The sequence below is a fragment of the Pteropus medius genome, unplaced genomic scaffold (assembly GCF_902729225.1).
Source record: "Pteropus medius unplaced genomic scaffold, Ma_sr-lr_union100, whole genome shotgun sequence".
NCBI lineage: Eukaryota > Metazoa > Chordata > Mammalia > Chiroptera > Pteropodidae > Pteropus > Pteropus medius.
In genome coordinates, this window is record NW_024340692.1 from 5,931,152 (window position 1) to 5,958,577 (window position 27,426).

General features: G+C 33.9%; 1 protein-coding gene across 9 annotated transcripts in view; it reads left to right on the plus strand.

The window, feature by feature from the left end:
- The window catches only part of MPDZ (multiple PDZ domain crumbs cell polarity complex component), a 146,209-nt gene that overhangs the window by 69,035 nt on the left and 49,748 nt on the right, over positions 1-27,426 (plus strand). For 8 of the 9 annotated variants that reach the window (XM_039877139.1, XM_039877363.1, XM_039877495.1 and 5 more), the window contains 8 exons: positions 91-276; positions 1,298-1,507; positions 3,581-3,697; positions 5,537-5,704; positions 12,131-12,415; positions 12,668-12,788; positions 19,468-19,666; positions 25,253-25,357. In XM_039877139.1, coding sequence (XP_039733073.1) covers positions 91-276; positions 1,298-1,507; positions 3,581-3,697; positions 5,537-5,704; positions 12,131-12,415; positions 12,668-12,788; positions 19,468-19,666; positions 25,253-25,357 — 1,391 coding nt within the window. The remainder of the gene's footprint in view (positions 1-90; positions 277-1,297; positions 1,508-3,580; positions 3,698-5,536; positions 5,705-12,130; positions 12,416-12,667; positions 12,789-19,467; positions 19,667-25,252; positions 25,358-27,426) is intronic. The other variant, XM_039877262.1, reaches the window with a different exon arrangement.

Below are 27,426 nucleotides of genomic sequence, written 5' to 3' on the forward strand. Positions count from 1 at the left end.
GCTGGCAATCTCCCTTTTCCGTGTAGTGTTGGTATATGTATAAGCTAATCCGGTGCCTCTGAAATAAGCGCTCTCTGGTCTGTTATCCAGCCTCACGTGGATCTAGGCGAGTTCATCGGGTCCTCGGAGACAGAGGATCCTGTGCTGGAGATGACTGATGTGGGTCAGAATGCCGAGAAGGTTCAAGGACCTTTAGCCATGTGGGAGGCTGACGTTCAGCACATCGAGCTGGAGAAAGGGAGCAAAGGACTTGGTTTTAGTATTTTAGATTATCAGGTAAATATATCCTACTTTTAACAGTTTTTTTTTTTAAAGTTGATATGTACTAAAGGTATATTGTTGATAGAGAAAAAACCGATATTTTAGAGTCACCAAAGACATTTCTTGTTTCTAAAACTCTTTCAAAATAGTAAGTAATTTATATGACTCATTGATTATCATAAAAGATTTCTTTTAATACTGAATTTATAGAGCTCTTATATTTCAGCTCTTGGGGATTTACAGATTATATTTTAAGATTTTAATGGAAATATAGGTTTTTTTTGTCATTTGGGGAGTTTGTCTAAATTATTTTCTTCATGTACTTAATTGATAGTTCATATTTTAGTGGTAAGACAGAAAGTATTTCTTTTGTCTGAAGGGAACGATGGATTTATAATTGGATATATTATAAATTCCAGTATTTCTATCATTTTACTAAATTTATAAATAAGGTTAAATTGATCAAATGTGACCTGGATCCTTATCTTGTATTGTGTTCTGTGCTGAGTAGCTGAGGAAATGCTGCAGCCTGCCCGATAGAGCACAGCTATTGCTCCTTATCAATTAATACTGAACCAGAACACCATTTCTGATGGCTCCTGGGTGCTGTGTTCTTCAAGAGCCTGATTCTGGAGCCTTGTGCTAATATTAAGGTTTCTGTGTATTTTACATGCATCACTAAATACTACATGGATTTTTTTTATGTTTCCTTTTTTTTATGTTTTCAGATAATAGTTATAAGATTTGACAATTTATCAAAAGTCAATTATTATTTTTTTAAAGTTACCTATATAATTTGGAAGTTACACTGAAGAGCGATGGCATGTGAGGGTGCCTCGTTTAGGGCAAACTCTTCCTTAAACTCTCTAAAATTGAGGTAACTTTTGCCCAGATAATTCACTGGAAGTGTTCATGGAAAAATTTTGAAGACACTTAAAACAATTACCTATCCATTACAGTTCAGAGTGGACAACCAGTGAAAACATTTTTCAGTGTGAAAAGGAGCTGCTTTCTCTTTCCTTTTTTCTTCTGTCAGGATCCAATTGATCCAGCAAGCACTGTGATCATAATTCGTTCTTTGGTGCCAAGTGGTGTTGCTGAAAAGGATGGACGGCTTCTTCCTGGAGATCGACTCATGTTTGTCAATGATGTTAACTTGGAAAATAGCAGTCTTGAAGAAGCTGTACAGGCACTAAAGGGTGCACCATCAGGAACTGTGAAAATAGGAGTTGCTAAGCCTTTACCTGTAAGAATTTGAATTTTACGGATTTCTTTTTATACTTGCAAACAAAATGGCTTGTAGGCTTACATTTAGCTTCACATGGTCTTATGATTGAATCGTGACTTTTGGTACTTTTTATCATCATGGTTATTGGCTCCATGAGAGTGAAGATATAATTTTGAGTAATACTTTTAAAAGAATAAAGAGAAGAAAACAGAAAGTTCAGAAATAAATTTAAACACTGTTTTTGTAGTTCACTTTTAACTTTTTTTATTCAATAATAAGGTAATGGTGATACAGAATCGAATGTTTTGAAAGAAATATGTCTTAAAATATCTATACCAAGATAGTGAAGAATTAGAGAAATTAATAGCATTAACAAAGGACAGTAGAATCTTTAATTAGGGTAGAATAAAGTAGAATCTCTGTCAGAGTGGTGAAGGTCCTGCATTCTGTTGATTTCAAGACATTTGTTGTCTAATTACTGCAGAGCAAGAAATTGAACTTTTCAGAGTGGGTTCATCAGCTTGTAGCTCTCCTGTGAAGGGATAGCCCTTATGTCATCAGTTACTGCATTACTAAAAATAAGTAATGACATGTCACATAATATCAGTATATTTATTATATATAGTGATTGCAACACAGCACTTATCACTGAATTTCAGTGAAATTTTGAAGACATTCTCACTATTTGTAAGTTTTTTCCAGTGTATAAATGTATTTTTACATGAAAGGGCAAATATACCTAAAAACACAAACATAGATATAGTTGCGTAAACATCAAATAAAAATGTGTCGACTTTGTGAAAGGATTTGTTCAAACAGTAAGCTTTGTTAATATATTTTAAATGTTGAGTAAATTTTTTGTGCTCTACTTTTTATTCTACAAAGAAATGATAACCTATGAAAAAACATTTATGAAAATGTAAAGAAAGGGAGAGAGGGAGGGAAGAAGAAAGAATATGTTAATCCAACCTTAAATCAGATCTTGATTGTAGAAATCAGAACAATGCAAAGATCAGTGCAAAGGGGAACATAAGAATGAAGTAAGTCATTACTTCATACATATTAAGTACTCTACATATATATTAAGATGGACCGTACATTTGGTTCTGGGTTTTCTGTTAGGCAAAAAAAATGGCAAGCATGACTCAGTGTATATTTTTCTACTGCCTTTTAGGAAAACCACACCAGTTATTCAGAAGCAGAGACTTTTTTTCTCCGAGCTCATTCCAAAATAAGTTTCTTTTGTGAGAACATTTGCTATTTCAAATTCAATGTGCAATGCAATATGATAAATATCTTTTACATAAAGCGAGGTTTACTAACTATTAAACTAATATGTATGGGAAAAGAATAGAAACAGTTTTACCTTGAAATACTTCTGCGTGTATCAACGATGCAGGGTGATATAGGCAAGATAGTTATCTAAATATTTTAGCCTGTTTTATCTGAGGTTGGAATAAAAATGTTTTCTGTCAGTATTGTCATGGTTATGATATACTAGCTCAGGACTGCAATTTATGTAATTTACGTAGACTGTGTACATGTAGATCTTTTTTTTTTTAAGCCGTGCAAAATTAAAAGACTTCGTTGTAGGATTTACTAACATTCCTTGTCAAGTAAATCACATTCTTTAAAGTAATATTCTAGTAGTAGATGACAGAGAGAAGTTGATTCTTCTTTTTAAAGTTCTGTTTTTCTGCTATTTCTGTGTCTTAACACCTAGATTGCCTTATTTCTATATTGAGAACTCAGGATTTAGCCAGAATATTTGGCAGATAAAATTATCAGATTACTATCATATAAAAAAATTATTGATTTTGATAATTTTTAAGAAGAATGAAAAAATTAGTAGAAAGGAGTACTCATCTAACAGATGATGTTAGTATTGGTATAAATATTCTCATTGTGTCTTAAATAAAAATGTTAAAAATGAATTTTTATCATTTTATGCTCATCATCCTGTGTTAAAGTCATATGGTATCATTTGAAAACTTTCCCTTTTTTTCCTCTCCTGCTCCCCTCTCCTTCTGTCCCTCTTTTCCTGTTCTTTTTCATCTCATCCTCAAACACTGAGCTTCATTCTCCCTACAGCTTTCACCAGAAGAAGGTTATGTTTCTGCTAAGGAGGATTCCTTTTTCTACCCCTCACACTCCTGCGAGGAGGAAGGGCTGGCTGACAAAGCCCTCTTCAGGGCTGACTTGGCTCTGGTTAGTGGCCACAACTTATCAAGCTTTCTTTCAAAAATCTTGTGTCTTATTTTTGCCTTTCAAAATATTCTAAAATCATGCTGTATTCTTTGTTCATTATGTTTTGGAAAACTAAACATTTTCTTATCAACTCCAGTGGTTCTCATAATTCAAAATGGGAAGAAGATCGAACATGTGAAAACTATTTGTTGGATTTGTGGGGAAAATTGATTTAGCAAGGCATCATATCAACATATAGGATTAATCTTTACATCATACCAAAACTACGTTGGAGCACTTGTTTGCTCTAATTTCATACTTGGGTATCTTTAGGCATTTTGGCTACCTTTTAATGAGGTAACAGATCTCTATGGGCATTATGTTACCTTTATGTTAACATTTCAAAAGTAGGTAGTTTAGAATGTTATGGACTACTCAAAGCACTATGGTGTAAATGCGTTTAATAGTACCGAGTCATAGAAAATTCTTTTTGAAATGTTGCAGGACACAAATATACCATTGTCTCTAAAAATGTCCCAAGGAACAATTCTCTCTCTAGAGTTACCTGACTCCTTAACTGAATACCAGTCAAAAAGAAGCTTAGTCCCACTTTTCTGAGCTGAGCATCTTATGATAGTAGGTGACTTGGCTCTTCTCCGTAACTAGCTATATCATCCCATATTGGTCAGTCAGCTTTTCTGGGCCCTAGTATTTTTATCTCTACAATAATTTGATGAATTCATTATTTTATATTCATAATTCATCAAATTATTCATTATTTTATAAGTCATAATTCATAAAATTATTCATTACAATAATTTGATGAATTCATTATTTAAGATTCTAAGGCATCAGTGAAAGGTGTACAAATTATTTTGAGACATTTTTCTTTAATGTTACTTAAAACAAATTTTTTATTGTATTCCCCAGTGCTTAGTTAATATTTATTTAGGTAGCATATGTTAAATATTTACTATTTAGATTGTACGTAATGTACATTTGTGAAGGGTAAACCCTTTACATAGTTACTCACTAGTGAATTTGAACATGTATTGGAAATATGTTATTGGAAATCATATATTATTAGAGGTTCATTTTGAAATGACCCATCAGTATTTTTATGTTTTTGCAAGAATATGACCTGGTATCATGTTATAATGCATGCAACTTCTCCTGGCTAAACATGTTAAGTTGAAATCATGAAGGAATAGAATATATGGGATTTTGCCATTAAAACAGAAAATACAGGTAGTATTGGATAAGGGTAATATTTATGGCAGTTCTACCTATTCTAAGGTTAACAGTGAGTGAATTGTTAAGAAGAACAAGAGCTTCCAGCTTATCATGTCTTGATTCTTTCACTTGCTTCTGCCACAGAAGATAAGATTTTTAGATAATATGTGATGAAATCCTCTATGTGAGTTTTCCAACAGTAGTAGTTTATAACTTAAAGCTTTACTATAACTAGATTAAATTAAACCCCTTGTTCATTAGTATAATTAATTTCAGCGTGAAATGACAGATTTTTTCTTTAATTTCTGATGATCATGTGAACTGCAAAACAAGTGTTTCCCTTAACTTATTTAAACTTAGAATTGATCCAGGCCCTTTATTAATTCTTACTTTTAGTTCTTTTATTGATAGAATAAAGTAACCTTTGATACCAACACTCTCTACTACTGGTAGGCAGTCTGTCCATGTTCTATTGAGTTAGTCAGTCACTGGTGTGTTGAACAGGTCATGTATAAAATAGAACAGACTAAGGAATGATACCAGTTTGCCTTTTAGTCTCAAGTGGAGACTTTGTCATATATGTAAGGGAACAGAATTTCCAACTAGTACTATTGTTTTTATTCCTAGGTGGACACAAATGATGCCGACTTAGCAGATGAGTCTACATTTGAGTCTCAGTACTCTCCAGATAATGACAGTATCTACTCTACTCAGGCCTCTGTTTTATCTCTTCATGGCAGTACTTGTAGTGATGGCCTGAACTATGGTCCCTCCCTTACATCTTCTCCTCTTAAGGTAAAGGAAATGTTATTTTATTTTCCAGAAGTCATTGTTTATGAGGAGTTATAGGAGTAGCTTGTTAGAGGCATTGTTTCTTCGAGCATGGATTTATTATCAGATCAAAGTACAATTTCATTTAAGTAGTGTTGACTGGGTAACTTTTAGAGCCCTAGAGGCTATTTACTTCTAGGGTCTGTGTTACAGAGTGATAGACACAGGGGTTTAAAGCTTTGATTGGGATTTTTGTGTTAAAAGGAAAAAATTAATGAAATTTATTTTTCAAATTTTGGTTTTAGCTCTGTGTATTTTGGGAAAATTACAAGACTAACTTTATTTGCTTAATGGTTTTAAAACTGACTTTCATGCAATGTTGGATAGTAAAATATTTCTTGCATTAATTTAATATTTACTAGCTAAGTTAAATTTAATGCTGTCGTATGTTTTTATGTAAAATGATGCCACAGAATACTTAAAAATCACAGTGAATGGCAAAGTATTTAAGTCACTGGATATGAATGAAGAATTTAGTTACTATTTGACATGTCTGTGCCATTTATATTTCAGAAGTAGATTATTGTCATAAATTCTCAAACTCTTTTCATTTTCTTGGTGACATGCTCTATAATTTTTATAAGTAATATTTTAACCCCTAGCTAATCTTTTGAGTATGAAATGGCATCTTATTTTAATTTAGGGTTTCTGATCATTAGCAAGGTTGAACACTTCTTCATATATTGGCCATTTGGATTTTACTTCTATCAGTGGCCTCTTCATTTCTCTTGGCCATTTTTGTAATAGGCTGTTTATCTATGCTTTGTTGGAGATGTTTATATTTTATAAACATTGATATACACAGTAATTAAGTTTATTTTTATGAGTGTGTGTGTGAGTGTATATTAAAAAGACTGTGTGGGAATACTACTTCTTGACTTAAGTCCTTGGAGAAAAGGATCTTGGGAATTTAGCTGTAATATATTATATCATTTTAAGAAGAGAAATTGAGGAATATATGGCAAAATGTAAATATTTATTAAATCTGGGCAAGAGTTCATATGTGTATATATTTACTTTATTTTTCTATGTTGGAAATATACCATAAGTAAACAAAAATTAAGATAAAAAGACTGCACAATAATTCTTTCTTAAATATATGAAATATATATTTTCTACCTATTTAGTGGGAAGGGAATCAACCTATGAATAAATCGGAAAGTAGAATTTTCAAGGTCTAGCACAGTTTTTCTCCTTTCCTGATTAACAGATAATTTTTTAGCCAGCACATTTCAAAGCATTTTCTTTTATGTTCAGGGTGCTCTTGCCATCAGTGCAAATGATGCTGGGCAATCTCTTTGAATTGGTTTGCAAGGTATAATCTTGAATGGAGCAGCTGCTCCTCTGTCACCACACCTGAGACTATCTGACTGAGTCCTGCCTGGAACGCATTCAGTCTTCCCTGGCCTCAGGACTGGAAGCTGAGTTCATCTCCTAATGGAATCTCCTAATCCACGGCATAGCGCACTTCTTCTTGCCAGGGGGACAGATTGCATTGTTTAACTTAGTAATTGTTACTTAAAGGGATTACACAATCTGCATACTGAGAAGCATATATTTTACAGGGCAAATGCTGGCTGTATGCAGCACAACATATTGGCTTACTGAAGTCTGTTTGCCTCTTTTTTTTTCCCCAAGCAGTTTACTCTTTTGTTGAAGCAAATTTTGGCAAGCCGACTTATCAACTGAAATATTTAAACTACAAAACAACAAAGAAGACATTAATGAGTTTGTTTTAAAACAAATTATGAAACTCCTGTGTGGTTTTAGTTTTCTTTGAAAGTAGGACTCTTTGTTCCTGCATCATGGTAAATCTCAGAAACATTTTCATTTGTTTGTTTTGTCTTGTTTTTGTTTTCAGTGGCATCTTTGTAACACCTAGATATTTACTAGAAAATTGTATATAAAAAATAATAGATGACACATTCATCTTCTTGTTCCTTTGCTCTAAATTTACTTTAAAAAGATAGAATGGCAATTTGTTATTAAATTTAGAATTGACCATTGTTCTTCAAGATAAGTGAGCTGAATTTAAGATTTTTTAATCAGTAAAAAAATAAAATTGTATAGTATAAGATATTTAAAAGAAAGACAAAGACAACTTCATACAAATTTGAAAGAAGGATGAAATAGAGTGTGAGGATCTCAGTGATTCCTCAAGTTTTTGATTTTGCTGAATATGTAATAATCTTATAGCCTTCAATGGTGTCTGGAAGTGTACAGCAACTTAGACACCAGGGCTGCAGCCATAGGTGGAGCTCCTCTGCACAAAATGCTCCCATTTGGAGGAGGCCCTTTCTGCCTTTTTTTTTCTTTCTTTCTAAAGGAGTAGTGTTTGCATAATTATCATGTAAGGATTTAAAGAAAATAACCATTACTCAAAAATCTGAAAAATATAGCTGCTTCCATGGCATTTGGATTCATAAAGGCAGGTCATTTTTGAAATGTAGATTTTAAAGGCAAAAAGCCAGTTAGTTTTTTCCTTTCTTATTATTCTAGGTTTTAATTTTTTGGTTAATCTTTATCCTCTTTTTCTTGTCTCAACCAAAGACATAAAATGAAGAAATAATTGTTTTCAAATTTAGATGCTTAGAGACTTTTGTTTAAAAGCTTAACATATTTTGGGGGGGAGAGGATTCTCTCATTTTTTTTTCTTATTTTGGCTTAAAAACACACCAAATAAAAATTTAATAGCTAGGTAATGAGTCTCACCTTCTACTCCTAATTCTCACCCGCACACTCCACCCTCCTTTCTACACCAAGCTCTCACTCTTGCTCCAGGGATGAAATGATAACCAGTTTGGTGCATGTCCTTCATTTCCTAATGGTACTTCTAGGAAGTGCTGTTGATTCTAGTGCAAGTTGAACTTTGTGTTTGTCAAGATAGAAACCCCCTTTTAGCACCTCGTGCACCAAACACAGGTAGTAGAGTCCATGATATTAAAAAAAAAAAAACAATCCCTACAAATCTCTACTTATGTCATTCTGTAGCATAAAATACTGTTGCCTGTACATCCATGAGATAGATATAGATACACACACATACACACACACACATACATATATATGTATATACACTTAGTATAAATTTATATTTTTTTTTGAGAAGGAGGTTAGTATCAAAAATGAATTAAATCACTCATCAAAGTGATGAGAGTGATTGTGGAACACTCTTAGTCACAAAAACTGCAAGCTCTTAAAGGTATAAAAGGTGTTGCCTTTTCAATAGGTTAAATGTGTGAACAATTAAGAAAGTGCACCCTATCTCAGAGAGAGTGGGAAAACAGTGTTGTGGTGAAGCTCAAAATATATTTTTCAAAAGTGCTAAGAGGACTTCTGCCATAGACTGCTTATTGAAGAAAAGTAGTTTGTGTCCAGTGAATGTTTAAGTATTTAGCTACTCTGTATAAATACATCATCTGGGTAAATAATGTGCCCAAGTATAATCTTAATGTATTCATTACTCTTAAAAAGTAGACCTATTTTCAAGTATATTTGACATTTTTTATTTAACGTCTCCTTCATTCTTTCTGAACAAGAATGTATCAAGTGGATGCACATGTTAAGGTGGATTTTTGGTATCTCGACTTCATTTAGATCCCAGGTTGCACTGGGAAATTGTAGATTTATTTTTGGGCATATATGGGGGAAGAACTGCTTTTCTTTTAGATCCATAAGACTTTTAAAAATAAAACTTGGTTGTTCAGCAACCAGAAACATTTCTTAAGTAGGCGTATGTTGTCTGCTATGTTGATTAGTTCTTTCTTCTCTATGTGTCTGTGTTAACTCCTTCATGAATAATGCATGGCAATTTCTGTTACAGAATTTACAGTAAACCCCAGCTAACGAGGACAGCTTGATCTCTTTTTCTGATGGAAAGTAGTTTTCTTATCTTTATTTAGGGCATGGGAGAGATGATTTACTGTTAATTCTTGTAATTAATTTAGTAATACAGAAGCTAACCAATTTCTATAGTAAGTATGTTATTTTTCATAAGACTAAAATAATAAAAGTTGGCGAACAGGTTATTGATTAGGTTCTAGGAGTGTGGAGTATGATATTTCCCTATCATTTGATCCTGTGAATTCTAAAGATGTTATTTACTTGTATGATACTCTTTTTATCAGGAATATTTGTTAATTCCGGAGAGATGAAAACTTGATTGAGAAAGTGGAGTGTAATAAATTGTGTTGGAGCAACTGATTACCCACTTAGAAAAATTTAAGAGACACCCATATCTCACACCACACCCTGAAATAACTTCTAGATGAGTTAAAACAATGTGGAAACAAAGCATTTATAAAATAGAAGACAAATACTAGAAAGCATTTCATTTATTTTATGTAGAGGAATGACTTACTAAACAATATGTAAAACCCAGAAGTACAAAAAATTTAATTACATACAGAATTTCATTAAGAATTATGTAAAGAATTATTAATTACATAAAGAATTGAACTTCTGCATATACATATACATCATATATAAACAAAATAGAAGTAAGCTGGGAACATATTTATAGTTTATATCACAAATACTTTATATTCAGAATACGTCAGTGATGACAAGTGAAAACGGTCTGATAAAAATTATAATAAAGTATCTGATAAAAGTGTTCACAGGAGATACTCAAATGGCATGTTCTCACTAATTGCCAGAGACATGCATAGTAAAATACTAAAACACTGATGCATATATTTCTTAGAGATAAATTGCCAAACTAATTTAGGGTTGTCAAAATAAGTTAATAGGTACTTCCATAGTCTCTTTTTTTGCAAGAGAAAATTGGAAGACCATTTGACGTTATATACCAGCATTTCAAGTGTGCATGTCATTTGACCTACAGCTCTAATTGTAGGAGTTCATACTAAATAAATGTTCACAAAGATGTGCAATAAAAATAACAGCAATGACTAACAATTAGGGGGCATTTTCCCTTAAGTCAGGCATGTTTTTGCTACTTTGTGTTATTAACTCTATCCTCCTGATAGTCCCATACTAGATTCTATCATTTTCCCTAATTAATAGACAAGAGAATCAAGCACAGGGTGTATTTAAGTAACTTGTCAAAGCTCAAAGAGCTAATTGTGGTAGAGCCAGCATCTGAACCCAGGCAGCCTGGCTCCAGAGTCTGTACTCCGGTTCTTTTGTACTTAGGAATATTTCGTAGCCATAAGATTGAAGCTGACTTTTATTTACTGACATGGGACTCTTTCATGTTAAGGTATAAAGATACTTGAAAAAAGCAAGTAAAAACCTGTGTAGTGTATGTTTCAGTTTAAGTTTTAAAAATGTATATGTACATGTGCATGGATATATGAGTGTGTTTTTGTACATGAGTGTGTGTGTGTGTGTGTGTGTGTGTGTGTAATGAAAATGCATTAAAAAATCTGATGAATAAACAGCCAGCTGAAGCCAGCCATTTTTAATGGGGAAAGTACTCAAAGTAGGAGCCATAAAGAAAGACTTTAGTATCATATTCTTTGTGCATACACAGTATCCATCTATATGGCTTGAACTTTTACGATGATGATATATTCATGCACTACTTTTACACTTTAAAAATGTCTATCAAAGAATCGAAGAGAAAATTGATATATTTATTGAACAGTTCATATGAAGCAACTGCATGCTGAAAGCATATAAATGATATATCTATTGTGAGGAAATACATATGTTCATGTAAAGCTATAGAATTTTAGAGTTTCATAGAATTTTAAAAATATAAAGCCAAGAGAGGTTCTATGATGTACAGATTGTTAATGAGAGAGCCTAGATTAGAACCTACACTTTATGGTAACCCTTCCTAATATTTCTTCTGTTATATCTTGCAGAATATTTATGAAAAATTTTCCTGTAATGGAATTTTTTGGCATTCTGTTCTTCTCCATGAATACCTGTAAATACTTGTCAAAATAATTTTCTCTTGAAGGTCCTTGTGAATCTGAATCAATTAATGTCATTTTCTTTATTCTCTTGATTGTATAATAAATAAGAGCTCAGAATGATTGGAAATGAACTACTCTTTAAATAAGATTTGAAAATAAGTTACTTGCTTTCCCATGTATATTGAAACTTGAATGATTTTATTTGTGAATAGAACATGATATTGTATCTGAAAGATCTTATGTATAGTATATTGTACAAGTATAACTCAGTAGAACACGAGATGTATGATTTGCAGGAAATGTATTCAAAAGCATTTATAAAAAGAGACATGTGGAATATCAGCTAAGTGATGAATTTGTATGTTTACTAATGTTTTTTGAGTAACGAATAATTACATTGTGGTTTTTTTTTTCACTAAATAGTTGCTCATTAAAAAATGGTCTTACAAAATACATTGACGTAATTCTGGCCATAACTTTTTAATTTTTCTTTAATTATCAGGATGTTACTGAAAATTCTTCAGATTCAGTACTTGATCTGCACATGTCCTTGGAGGAACTGTACACCCAGAGTCTCCTGCAAAGGCAGAATGAGAGTCCACCTTTGGTAGACATGAGCATGGGACCTGCTTCTGGCTTTACCATAAATGATTATATACCTGCAAATGCTATTGAACAACAATTTGAATGTGAAAACACAAGAGCATGGACTGAATCTCATCTACCAAATGAAGTTATATCGAATGCAGAACTTACTTCTCCTCTGCTACCTGATTCAACTGGAAAGGTAACATTTTAAAGATACGGTTTGTGTATTATGACGAGGTTAAGGACAGTGACCTGTTAGAGTGTTCTACCTTATCTCCCAATGGGAGCAAGTGCTCTCCTGACAGAGATTTTTCAGAAGCCAAACTACGAACTTGTTTGTTTATAGATATTGGCGAATAAGGCACACTCAGTTAGAGAATACCTGTGATGTCGAAATCATACTCCAAAGTCTAATTTTCCTTTCCATGTGACTTATTTTTCTTTCTGTCAGGGCTCCGAGTTTTTACAACAGAGCTCCCTAACCTCTACTGCCGAGTGTGTCATGCTTCAAAATATATCCAAAGAATCTTTTGAGAGGACTATCACTATAGCAAAAGGCAATTCTAGCCTAGGTAAGTTCCTTATTTTCCATACATACTTTCCCACCCAAACCCCTCCTAAAGAAGAAAGATTGAACCTAATGTATTTGGCTGTAGATAAGAAAATAGATGTTAAAAATTTTCTTGTAGTTTTATGGTTTCTCTTTTTACATACTCATTATTTTTCCTGAAATGATTAACAGGTTTGTTTAGTTCAGGCTAGCTTAAATCCCTCACTCTCTTAATTATTTAAAAGTATTCAGGAGCTTCATTTACATTTAAGCAAAAGATATACAAATCGTTTGTGTATGAAACAGCAAATCAGAAAAAGAATTCTTAGAAAATAAAAAGTCAGCAATTTGGAATTCTCAATTCTTTGGAAAAGCAAATTATTAGTTTCTTTGAATGTTACCAGTTATGCATAAGTCAGTTTGTATTTAATTTCTTTCATTTACTGAAATAAAGACTAAAAAGACAGCCAGGTGTGCCACCACCAAAATATAAATGCAAGTTATTCAGTAGTCCTTCCCAGGTGGCAGGATTTTTGTGTCCTCTCTTACGCATAAAGGGTTGCAGCTAGTTAATAATCATAAAACCTTCTGAATTGGGGGAAAAAAAAAGACTTCCTGTAAAAATAAAATCCTAATAACTAAAGCCATACTGAGGCAGAGCACCTTTGTTCTTTATTTGCGTTAAGCAGTCATGTCTCTCAGCTCTGTCCCTAGTGCTCTGTGATGATAAATAGGATGTTAGATCATTTGCTCTGAATGTGGAGTGCAACCCATGACCCTCTGATTAGCTCTGCATCAGAGATCTTGTTCCTTCTATAATATAATGAACCAATACCCTTTTCACTGATATCTTATGGCAGGGTTTTGTTTCCTTGTTAAATTTGAGACTTGGCAGAGAAGTCTAGTATTGCTTACTCAGTGAGTGGGATTCCAGTCTCTGTCTTATTCTGGATTTTGTTCCATTTGGTGGTGGCTGGGTACTACCAACAGCAGCTGAGTGGAGAATTATAGCAGAGAATTTCTACTTAGTTATAAATTTCTTACATATTACATTTAATAGAATAATATAGAATTTGTTACAGAACTTTCTATGATTCATTAATTATGAGACAGACACTATAGATATCAAAGCATGTCAGAAATATTTCATTTGCTAATGCAGTGTTTCTAAAAGCATGCTACTTAGAATACTAGTTCTGTTAGATATTAATAGGACTTATAAATGGGTTCCGAGTTTAAAAGTTTAGAATGTGATAAATTTAAGGAGACAGGTTTCTTTTTGTACTACTCCTCAGTATCTTTGATACTCAGATGTGCATTGTGGATCTCTAAGAGGTTATAGAATGCAGCATTTCTTGCATTTAATTGTCCATAAAACCTATTTTTTGACCTACTCATAAGATTGATTTTGTAAAGCCCATATGAGAAACCCTGTTTTAGTGTATTTACTCAACTATTGAACATTCTTTTTTTCTGTATTCTAGGCACTATACATATACACCATGATGTAATCACTTTCCTTAATGAACATGAGTTTAAAAGAGTAAGTTAGTCAACACATAAAGTCCTAAATTAATTAAAATATACATACAATAATAGACAAAACATTGAAGGCTTAAAAGAGGGAATAGCTTATCCCTACTCTCTGAGTGTGTGGAGAGTTTAGTAAGATTCTGAAGAGAAGATATTTGATTTAGTTTTTGAAAATGGAGTAGATTTTTACCTTACAGTTGAAGAATTGGGAAAAGTTGGAAGCTACTACAGCTGAGACAGAGAAATGTGAAACATAGCTGAATTTTGTTTGGTATGGATGAAGTGCGGTGCAATGGCGGGCAAAGTAAGAACTGAAGTTGAAGGAAGAAATAGTGCGAGACAACTGCCGGATGGGTTTGTGGGCAGGACACAGGACTTCCGTTATAACACCCTCCTATCTCAAGTGGGAACTGAGGGCAGAAGAGTGATGTGATCAGATCTGTGTTTTAAGATCATTCTGGCATAGGTTGGCAAATTAGATTGGAAGCAGTTGGGAGGCTCTTGTAGGAGCTGTGGTTTGAGTACATCTGATTTTGCAATCTGCCGCCTTTGGATTGCTTGCCTGTTTTTAGTTTACTGAGAGAATGTTGAATTTTGTCAAATCTTTTTCTTCATCTGTTGAGGAAATCCATATGAGTGTTTAATTTATTCTGTTAATATGCCAGGACACATTACTTTTTAAGTATGGTACAAGATACTTAGCATAAAATTGACGATTTTAACCATTTTTAAGTGTATATTTCTATGATATTAAGCACACTCTCATTGTTATGCAACATCACCACCATTCCTCTCCAGAACTTTCTCATCTTCTTTAATGGGTACTGAAACTCTGTACCCATTAAACAATAACTCCTCATTCTCTCTGTTCTCTAGCTTCTAGGGACCATCATTCTACTGTCTGTAGAACTTGACTACTCTAAGTACCTCATGTAAGTGGAATCATAGAGTATCTGTCCCTTTGTGACTGGCTTCTTTCATTTAGCAAAATGTCTTCAAGATTCATTCACATTGTAGCATGTGTCAGAATTTCCTTCCTTTTAAAGGCTGACTAACATTCCATTTGTGTGTGTGTGTGTGTGTGTGTGTGTGTGTGTGTGTGTGTGTACCACATTTTATTTATCCATTTATCTGTTGTTAAACACTTGGATTTCTTCCACCATAGCTTAGAACTTTAAGTTTTATAAATATACTAAAGACGATTAAGCTCTTGGGGAAAAAATAGTGAAAGGTGAAGTGTCTTTGTTTTCTATCATATCAGGAAATCCATTTAAACTTCAACAGTTTGATTTTAAAATTAATGTATAAGAGAGCCCTTTCATTTGCTTTGTGAGACTAAACCACTTACCTCTAAGTATGAAATTATAGCACCATTAGTTTATTAACCAAATTGTAATATAAAAGTGTAAGTAACTTTTAGTTTTACTTTTATGATTTATTTCCATTATTTGAATTAATTTACATTCTCAAAATGTTTATAGGGGTTTCCCTGGATGTTTGATTTCCTGGGGCCCGAAGTGATTCCTCTAGCATTTTAGAATTCAAATTCAGTATGCTAAAGTGAGAACATTTCTCTATTATCTCATTTGGCAGGAGATGTTCAATATTCAGATTTCTGCAGCACTTAGAGTAACTAAATGTAAAAGAATCATGAAAGAGGCCTACTTTAAAAACCTGTGAAACATTAAAATAATTTAAAGCATGTATTTAAGCTTTTTATGTAGGAAGATGTTTTTACAACTTGAAGTAACAAAAAATGTATAATTTTGAAAATCTAAATGGAGGCTGTCCTTGTGCTGATAGAGTATGTTAGATTAATAATTTTCTCTTAATCAACTTATATAAGGTTGTTTTTAGTTTCAGCTTTCTGGATAATTTGTTTCTTTTATTGATAAACAGAAGAAATTATTAATGATAGGTTTCTGTAAAAGCTATCATAATCCATTTGCTCTGGTTTCATGAATCACTTGGGCTTTTCTTTAACGTTGATAAACATACGGGGCAAATTTTATATGCAGATAAACACATACGTACCCATGTATATAGTCACTTTTAAAACTTTTAATCTTGATGATTCTTAATAAGTCTGTAGTCCAGTGGCTAAATACGTCATATTAGGACTTGAAGATAAAAAACAAAGATAAAAAGGTAGAAAGAAAGGAAGGTATTATCTTCTGTTCCCCGATTAGGTACAGAAACATAGACAAACTCAGGAGTTTCTCTGCAAATACTCAGTCCTTAGGAGATGCAAACAACTCTACCCCTACTTTGTTTCCTTTTTTCACATACCTTACAGTACACATCAGTGCTTGAGTTACCCATGGCTACCTTGAGATTGCTGTGATAATAAGCTTCATTTTGAAGCTGAGTAGGATATGCATTTAGCCTTTATAGAGCAATGTAGCTTTGGATTGGAATAGAGATGTAATTTAAATATATTCTGTGAGTTTTTATTTGTTCTTATTTTGTCCTTTATTGAGCAGTTTGTGCCAGGCCCTTTGAAAGGTACTCTACATAAGTTTTTCTCACATAATTTCTTTACCCTTAATAGTAGGCATTTAACCTGATTTTACAGATGGGTGAAATGCAGCCCAGTGTGAAGTTAAGTCAGTTACCAGAGGCTGATTAAAAGTGGCGGATCTCAGATTTAGAACCAATTCTCTTGTTCTGCAGTGTATGGTTTAGGCTATTCTACTATTTCCAGAAAAAAAAAAAAATCGAGAGAGCTTATGAGTTTATAATCGAAATCTGGTTAGTGCATATTACCTTGAAGTTGTTGAACTGTGAAAATGATCCTGTGGTGCAAGGAAAATATGGTCTGAGATAACCGATGTCGATGTCAGCCTCTTGGTTCATATAGTTGGCACAGTGAGACAGTCCTAATAGCTGATAGAGTCAGGAGTTAAATATGTTATTAAAAATGAACTTGAAGGTCATATCGACTACAAATCATGATGACTTGTCCCATATTTATGGCTTGTTTTATTGTAGAATATATGGTGCTAGTGAGAACAAGATGATTGGTTAGATTCCCAGAATGGGCCACTGAGTTAAATTACGTTTCATACTCATACATTTTAATTTTACCATAATACAATTGTTTGGTGGATCTTGGTGGGAAGGGTGTCACCTTCGGGCGAATTAGAGCACCTGCTGAAACATTTCAGAGCCAGCCTCTTTGCTTGTAAAAAACCCACCTGGGATGAAGTAGTGTCTAAACTTGTTTGGTGGTTCATGGTAAATAAAGGTATTTCCTTAATGTCAATTTAAAAATCATTAGTATGAGTCTTAAAATAATATTTTAAATACATTTGATAATTGTTTATATCTATCAGATATATCAGAAAATGGTAAGTAGGAGCATGGGTTGCCCATATTCAGGAATGAAATATTAGGTTGGAAGCATATTATAGTCAGGATTGTTCTTGAAAAATATTTGAAATATCATGTCTAATTTGGTATAATTTCAATTAATACTCAGACAGAAAGTATTACTTTCTGCTTTGAAAAAAATATAAAAACCTAAAGAGGAATTTGTGATTTCTCTCAAAGATTTTATAAATACCCTTATAGCTTTATAGCTCTCCTTATCTGGTTTAATTATATAATCTTGTTTTAGAAGGAACTTGTAGCACTTGATTTTAAGCAAATTAACATTATTTTATGTAATGTTTTAACATAATTTCAAAAGTTTTTATATTTTTGAAGGAATAGAACAAGGATAGGATGAGAAGGGAACATTAACTCAGATGACGTTTATTGCAAAGCCGTTTTGAAGAAGTGATACTAAAGAGTGAACAGGAGATAGTTGTGTAAGAGCTGCTGCAAGGGCATCAGGCAAAGACTCTGAAATGGGTAGAGACTAGGTGTGTTCCTGAAAGAAGCTTGCATTGCTATAAACATAGGGAGCCAAGGAAGACATGGCACAAGGAAGGGTGCATGTTGAGAGGGCCAGACCACCGGTATCCTATAGACTGCGCCAAGTAGGTGTGTTGTATATCACCATAACAGGAAGTTATTAAAGAGTCGTTAGCAAGGGAGTGATGTGATGTGATTTATCTTTTTTGAATGATCACTCTGCTGTGAGAAGAATGCATTAGAAGCCTAGAGACCAATGAAGAGGCTGTTTTGAAAAGTGAGGCAAGAGAACGTGTTGGCTTGATCTAGGTTAGTGCAGACATGGGGAAAGATGAATGAATTCAAGATAAGTTTTGGAGAGAAATGACAGGACTTGGTGATGGATGAACTATAATTCATCAGATTATAGTTACAGCCCATCAGAAGTAGAAATCAGGAATGACTCCGACGTTTCAGACTTGAGTAATGGAGAGTTCTCTTGTGGTACAACACCAAAGAGGGAAAGACAAATGGAGAAGTAAGAGGAAGTGGAAACTTGGAAATTCAATTTCATATGTCCTAAGGTTGCTTTCCCTACTAGTCATCCAAGGAACATGTCAGGAGGGCAATTGAATATCTAAATCTGGAGCAAATAGGAATAGATTAAAATGAAATTTACATCAGTTCAGTTCAAGATGACTGTACATTCAGGCACTGTAAGAGGCAGTGAGGGGAAGACTTGAACACAAGCTTCTTGATGTTAGGAATTCTGTGTTATGCTTTTTTTCTTTTTTATCTCATACTCAAGCAACCAGCATAGTACTTGGCACGTAGTAACCATGTAGTAAATATATACTTAATGAACAAATGATTTGGAAATAAGGTAGTAGCACAGAGTTTCTTAATTTATTGAACTAATTTTTCATTTGTAGGCCTGTTTATTCTCTTATGTGTAGAAGAGATGAACTGCTATTATAAAATTGACTTGACACTATCAAAATGTTCTCCCTGGGAGATATTTCTATTTTAAGAGGCAACACATCAAATAGCCTAACTTACATTCACTCCTGTGTAGACCTGTTTTATCTCTAATGTATTCGACATGGACAGTCTTTGTTTAGATTCATTTCACAAACATTTGAAAATTTACTTTAAAAATAATTTTTGTTAGAAACTAACTTTTTCCTTTCCTTTTGATTTTTTTATTGTTTGGCCAAAAAACATTAGTGCTAATCTTTTATCTACAAATCCATAGGGATTATTATATTCAAATTAAAATGAATTTGGAAGTCACATATTTAATCAATATCTGTGTCCCTTCGTTACCATAGGGATGACAGTAAGTGCTAATAAAGATGGCTTGGGGATGGTTGTTCGAAGCATCATCCATGGAGGTGCCATTAGTCGAGATGGCCGGATTGCTGTTGGGGACTGCATCTTGTGTATTAATGAAGAATCTACTATCAGTTTAACCAATGCCCAGGCGCGAGCTATGTTGAGAAGACATTCTCTCATTGGGCCTGACATCAAGTAAGTATCATTTGGACCCAATCTGGCTTGGAAAATTCAGGAATTTCAGTTCATTCATCAGATTTTTTTCAATATATACTTCTGTTTGATATACAAAAATTACATATTTAGCATGAGTCACTTAAGAATTTCACTATTCCTGAATAGCTCTTGATTGTAGATAGTCTCTTTAAGATGATAACAATGTTGAAATATTTTAAAGCATGTTGCTTTCTCTTTCTAATTTGACTTCTCCAAGGATTTTGATTTCTGCAAAAACCTTAGATGTGAGAGATATGAGACATCTCTTACAGAGTAGAAGGGTCCACTCTTAGGATCTCATAAAGAAGTTTGGATTGTCCTCCGTATTAGGAATTTTGCACTGCCTTGTTGGCCTGTATGAATTCTAGCACTAAGTGAGGAATGGAAAATAACGTATGGAACAGTGCTGGTCTGACCCATAATTTACCTCTGTCGAACTACCTCATGATCCAAGAGAATTCACCAGTACGTCAACGTAGTCTGATTAAAGGTCATGTAGGATATTTTTTCGGAAGTGTTTATCAAACTGTCCCATAATGTGCTCAAAGCACGTCATATATGTGTTTGGTTTTTAAGTCACTAAACATTTCTTGAGCCAACATAAAAATTAGTTCATGACTTTATTGTCACATCTCATCAATGTAATAAGTTGGTTTTATTCTCTAGCATTAACCATTGAACATTGTATTTAATGTAAAAGGAATAAAATAGTAAATAAGAGCTCAGAGAAAGATTGTTTCTCTTAAATTAATATGATGATTACTAGCAAGGGACACTTTTTTGAATTAATGCTGTTTTATTGACTGCATTCTCTATTATTTTTTTGCAAAGTACATATTGCTAGCGCTTGGGTAAGAAAAACAATATTTACAATCTGTTTTTCATTCTGCCATCAATAAAAAATAGAAAAATATATACTGTTTGGAGTGGATTCTGCTCTTATAAAAACCAGTTTTTTGAGGCAGAATTTCACTAATGGGCTTTCATATTTTTGAATGCCTTTTGATTTTTATTTTATAATGGAACAGAGCATTAGATCCTGGGACAATACTTTAATTATCTTACTAATGCGAGTACAAGTGAACATTATTACAAATGTCGGTGCCTCTATACTAAGAAAAAAGGGAAACTTAAGTGCTTTCCTCACCACTTGTGTTCCGGTGCCCATTTCTTTTGCTTAAAAGATGAATGATATACATCCACATGGAGACTCTTTATGGCAAGGGTTTTAGCTTACATATTACATAGTTTATACGTAGCATAAAATGCAGATGGCCTGGTAACTGATCACTTGATTTATTGTGTTCTAGTGCCCATGTTGTGTTATGAGCACTGATGCAGGTCTCTGAGCAGCATAACTGGTGCTTGATTCTAGCTTTATTCCTCAGTTCTAATGTACTGCAGACCTTAAAAGGTAGCCAAGAAATAGGACACTGTGACATTGATTCGAAATAAGTCATACATCTGGTTAGCTGTAGGAAAGTTGTCAGGCACGTTTTCAAGCTCCAAAGTTCTTTTTTCTCCTTTTCTCACTTTTGTTGCTGTTTTGTTTTAGTTTTGTTTGTTTGTTTTTCTACCCTCTGACTCAGAACCAAAATTTACTCTTCCTCTCAGACAACAGCTTCATCAAAACTTTGAAGGATATCTAGAGAGCTAGCTTCATAAATAATTACTTTAGGATCCCAGTGGGCAAAAAGTACTGTAGTATTTTATGTTAAAAACAGAAAATAAGAAAAATCCCACAACTTTCTTTCCTCTGGAAATCAGTCAGTGAATCAGTCCGTCCAGTCGATCTCTTTCTCACATGCTGGTGTGTGTACACACACACTCACTCACAAATATACCAACAAAACACATCGATTTCTTGTCAAGTGTCCTACCAAAGCTGTGATTCAGATGGTTAAGGTCTGACTCATTGAGTAATTGGTAGAAAGAAATTAGAATCACATAATCCTTTTTCAGAAAAAAAATGTGTTAAATAATAAAACAAATAGCCATTTAGTTTGACCAGGGCTGAGCAGCATGTTCCATGCATTTTGCATAAAGTTTTTGGCTCTGTGCCTTCCTGATCTTTTGCTTTCACGAAGCAAACGGTTTAGAATTACCCTGAAAGCTATGTGACTAATCCTCCCAAAAGGAAAAGTCTAGGCCTCCCATTACTTTGAGTGGGACCATACATTGCCTCTGGCCAATTAACGTTACTTGCATTTAGGCTCCATCCATGTTTCTTAGTCTTTATTTTTTGTTATGAACCTAGCTTAATCTGAGGTAGTGGTACAGAAGTGTGTTGGAGAGACTTTAAAAAAAAAAACTAAATGGTTCAATTACATAACTAATTGGTTTTAGGAAAAGCATACTTATTGAAATAATGCACTCGGTTTCTTTTTTGCCATTTATGATAGATAGCTAAGAACTTTATATGTGTGCGTTCATGCATGCCTGGGTAGATAATTTGAGTTTCAGGGGTTCAAGAACAGCCAGTTTAAGCTCCAGGTTTCATTATTTTCTGTGGAAAACCAGATGTGAAGCCTCACCAGAATGCATTCTGTTTCACTTCTCACTCCACCTTGCCAGGAGCTCTTATATTTCTGTAATAATAGCCAGGGTTTTGTGCTTAGCAGCAGCTGCTTGTAACATCTGCCAGATAATTACCAAGCTGAATCAGAATTCACCTGCCTTAACCTAAAGTGTGGGATGAATTCCTGATCAAGGAATAAAAGATTGATTGCAGTTACATTTTTCCGTGCTTGTTAATAATCACTGCTATAGACACCAGTAAAGAGCAGATGCTTTTCTGGGGGAGGTGTAGATAGGAGGGAGGTGGAAAGGGGGAAAAAACAACCAGGAGCACCCACTTTTAACTACATATGTATGCATCTCACATTCAGCACAAGACATTGACATTTGTTAACACCATTGTAAAAAGATGCCGCGGCGTATGCTTCACATTCTAGATTTTCTACAGCACGTGCTGACGATCGAGCCCCCTTTTATGTGTGAGTATCGGTGATTCGAAACCTCATTATGTCTGTGTGTTACAACTTGTCTGTGAAAACCATTTCATGCTTTTGTAACGTCCTGATGCAGGGTTAGATGCAGATATAAATTTAGTGTATACATTTTGGCTTTTTTCCCTTCATTTATATAAGAACATAAATTCCAACAGAGCTATGAGATTGTTACATTTTCACATTGCACTGATGATTGTGAACTCATTCGGAAATCACATTTTCCAACCACTAAGCTTTTAAGCTCCTTTGTCAGGGAACGGTCCTGTCTGCAATGTGCAGGTGCAGTCAGTGGATTAAGAGCCGAATCACATCTCCTCATCACTAATGTTATTCTTTTTTCTTTCACTCCACGTGTAACCAAAGGTTAGTTTACCTTAAAGGATTTTTAACACAACTCTCAAATCAGCAATTTCAGTGTGTTTATGCTGTTCATAATTTAGTTTTGATGTTCTTTGTTGATGATTTGGAGGATCTGTGTGTCTGCGTGGCCAGGCGTGTGTGAGAATTGATCTTCGTGTGCTGTTGCATTGTGGGATGCTTGTTCCGGTGGCCTCGTTATCTGAAAACTGCCTCCTTTCCCCTTTCTCACTGTTATTGAATGTGTCAGAAAAATATTTGTAAAGCTCCCTCTCATTCTTAGTAATAGGATAACCAACTTTTAAGAAATACAGGGGAAAATTCATTTCAACACTGTTTGGGATAGAAACATCTTTTCCTTCTCAAACCAGTTAAAAAATTAAATACTTTGAACCAATTGTTTTTCTTTTTACTATTGTGTTCTAGCTTCCTCCCTCCCTTACATCTTCCTGGCTTTTCTTCTTAAGATTTTATTTATGAGTTTTACTATTATTGAATCTTCAGAAATAATACTAGTTTTCTTGAATAGGCTTTTCAGATTTTGAGTTTTATGTTTATCTCTATTTTTCTTTGTGTAAACTGCAGTCACATCTTCTCTCCTAGTATAAAGTGTTATATATTTTTGACTCCTTATTTTTGACAGGATATATATAAATTTACTATTTAATATACTTTTAACACCATAGAGCAGCAGTTTTATAGATAAATAAATTGAGTAGAGTCAGAATTAGAATGCTCTCTTTCACTCTGCCTAGTCCTAAATCCACTGTACCATGCTTTCTGCTTCATTTTTTGATCCTTGAGGTATCAAAGGATCAAAAGTGTCATGAAGAGATTTTCAAGGATCCACAGATTTTGCCAGGGTGATCAGGTGTGACAGGGCCAGCTGATGCCCTGTTATTTCACTGACTTACATTTATATTATGCTTCTCAGCTTACAATAGCCTCATAAACAGTGATGTCCTTTTTGTGGTTGAGGACGTGGCATTTCATTTGTGGTGATTTACCTTCCCATCACACTCCTGATGAGCAACAGAACTGTCTTCTGACTCCAAAAATAAGTAACCTCGCAGAGTGAATGCTTTTTATGAAATAACCAATATATCTGAAATTATAAATTTCAGATATAAATTATGACATTGGTATAATTCTCACTCAGTAAATTATGACATTGGTATAATTCTCATTTTATTATAACAAAAGAGAATCCTTTTAATCTTGCATTCCAGTGCTAAGGTTTTAATATTTATCATCGTCATAGGTAACTTATGGATAGCTGGTTTAATACTTTATGATTTTTACATTGTGTATTTTTATATATACTTTAGTCATGCAAACATGGTGAACTGGCTTCAAATGCATTATTGCTCTTGCCTTACTATTCAATAATTTCAGGATCTTGGGAAGGCCTACTTAAATGTATCAACTATAAAGCCTTATAGGACAACAGTGAACTTGAATTTTCAAATGTCATTTTCTAATCATTACAGTGGTAATCAGCATCTCATTCAGTGCCTTCCATATTATAGGCATTCAGCCAATACTTGTTAAAGTAGTAAGTGACCATTCAAGTATAAACAATAGGCTTTTCTCTGAAACCATAATGAACTTATAAGAAGTTGCCACGAATTAGTAAGAGAGTCTTTCTATAAACTTTTAATGGCTTAACTTCAGACCTGAGAGTTCATAACTTAATAGAGCTAATATATAATTATTGATAATGCTTGTTAATATCCATAATTAATCATGTGGAAGAATGTAAAGTTACTTGTGATTCTAAGCGTTTTAATAGCATACGCCTAACGTGTTTCTGCTAAGGAAACCAAGAATCTTTGGATGAAATTAAAATTACTGACACTTATTTTGCTAAGGATTCATAGATATTTCTAATTTTATAAACTCGTTTTCTCATTTGGAAATACTAATAATGCGGTTTTCCTCCCCCATATGGTTATTGGTAGGTAAACACATATTTATCAGCTACATTTTAAAGTAATTTTTGTTGTTATTCTTATCTATATGATATTTTATCTTTTCAAAGTTTGGATTCTCTACTGAGTAAGCCAATTAAAGGAGTTGTGTGAAAAAGCAGGGATGGAAAGACAATATAATTTTATTTCCATATTTTGGAAGCTTTTCCTAATGATGAGCCAGAACTTTACTTCTCTTTGTTTTCATGGACTATGTTTTGTTTCAGAATTACTTACGTTCCTGCAGAACATTTGGAAGAGTTCAGAATAAGCTTGGGACAACAATCTGGAGGAATAATGGCACTGGATATTTTTTCTCCATATGCTGGCAGGTAAGTGAAATATTAAATCTACTACAATGAATGAATGATAGAGCAGATTATAAAAAAGAGTTTTGAATTCAGTGAAGAGTACTAGCAATGAAAGAGACTGAATTCCTTTCCCTCTTTCAAGATTTGAAAAACTATTCTCCTATTTTCCTCCCTCATACTTAAGTAATTATTGTATAGAATGGAAAATTTGGAAAGTATATGAACATTCAAATTGAGAAACTAAAATCATCTCTCATTATACCACTACATATAGCACTTTTAACATGTGGAGTTTGGAGAATTCACCCCAGGTATAAATATTATTTCATCATTCCCTGGAACTTATAATTTACATAGTATTTAGTCGTGCTTTTTCTTCTTTTGTAAATATTTTCAAATATCTTTATAAAGTTTTTTTATTTCTTTTTTAACATACATACAGATTGAGAAAGATTTTTAATGGGTTTTTTTTTACTCTTGGAAAATGTCGAGCTCAACATTTTGGTATATAGGATGTTAGGAAGCAGAGTTTTTGGCTCTTTAAAGGCTCTTGATACACAGTGTATTAAGAGCCTTTAAATAATACAGAAAAAAGATTTTCCCTTAAGGGAAGGCAACAACCTGGTTTTGATGCTGCTGCTGACTGAGTTCAGCACATGGAGAGAAGTAATGTTAAATTGCTTTTCCATGAAGAATGTACCATTTTATACTCTTAGCTGTGGGCCTATTTTTTTCAGTTGCATTGGTAACTGAGCACCACATTTCTCTTTAAGCATGCTGCAGAGCTGAGATGGCTCTGCAAATATTCTGAAGTCTTCTCAGAAGAGTTCTGCTGTTCCTCAGAGAGTATCAGAAAATCGCAGAACACTTTGGTATCCAGTGACTCTACAGGCATCACAGTATGACATTACCGTTTCCTCTGCAAATTACACATGACCACAGTAATACTGAAAGTGTTAGGGAAGGGAAAGGTATGTTATGTATTTAATAAAGGGAAGGAATGTTGTGGCTCTTGGGGCCTCATGAATTTTATGGGAAAAGGAGTATTCACTCCACCCTGTACACAGCTCAGCCACACTCCAATCCAGAGTATCCATCTCAGGGTAAATGGCATGAATCGATTATAACTTCCTGATGTTTTCTGTCAGAATGGTAAAAGCAGTTATTCCAATATCCCTCTGAAATATCATTTCAAACGGTATTAAAGACTATGCCAAGGGAACATCATATTTGTTTTAAGCTCTGAGGAAGCCTTAAATGCATTCAAAATGTATTAGAGAGGAGCCACTTTCAGCACTGTGCTTCTCTCCCAGCACAGAAAGGAGAAAAGCCTATAGTGTGCAGTGTCGTGACTACTTGCTTCACTGCAGAGAAAGTATATTTGCTATTAACATAAGGGTGCTCAAAACAAAACAAAATGATCCGCATTTTACAGAGGAGGAATCTACACCAGAGAGAGGTTAAGTAACTTGCCCAAGTTCCATAGTTAAGTGTCAGAGCCAAGATTAGAATGTAAGCAGTCAGGCTCCATGTTTTTAACCATTGCATCCAAAGAAAGAATTGTGTAAGCCCAGGAAAAAAAATACAGACAGCATAGCATAGAGGGTAAGAGCTCTGGTTTTGTAGTAAAATGGCCTTAATTAAAATTTTACTTCTGTTTTACTGTATGACTTTGTCCCAGTTTCTGACACCTAAATGCAGATGCAAAGGGGGTTAGTTATTATAGTTATAACAGAAATTTCATTGGTATTCAATAAACATGGGTGAAAAAAAGTCTAATTCATTCTTGGCTGAGTGAGTTCAGAAGGGAGAGAATTGGTCCATTCTGCTTTTTGGAATACACGACACTTGAGTCCCATAAACCACATTTTAAGACAGATAGAGAATAATCAGTATATTTATAAGAGTACCTCTGGGTTAGTGTAAAGGTTCAAGATTATAGAACTATTTGAAGAGAATGGTGCTTCTGTGTCAGAGCATTCAAGATATTAGTCTTCTTATAGCTAAAGAGGCACAAGCATTTGATGCGCTGTGACCGAGAGTGTTTCTGAGTAGTTCCCATAGCTTAAACTTCAGGGGCAAGGTCCTCC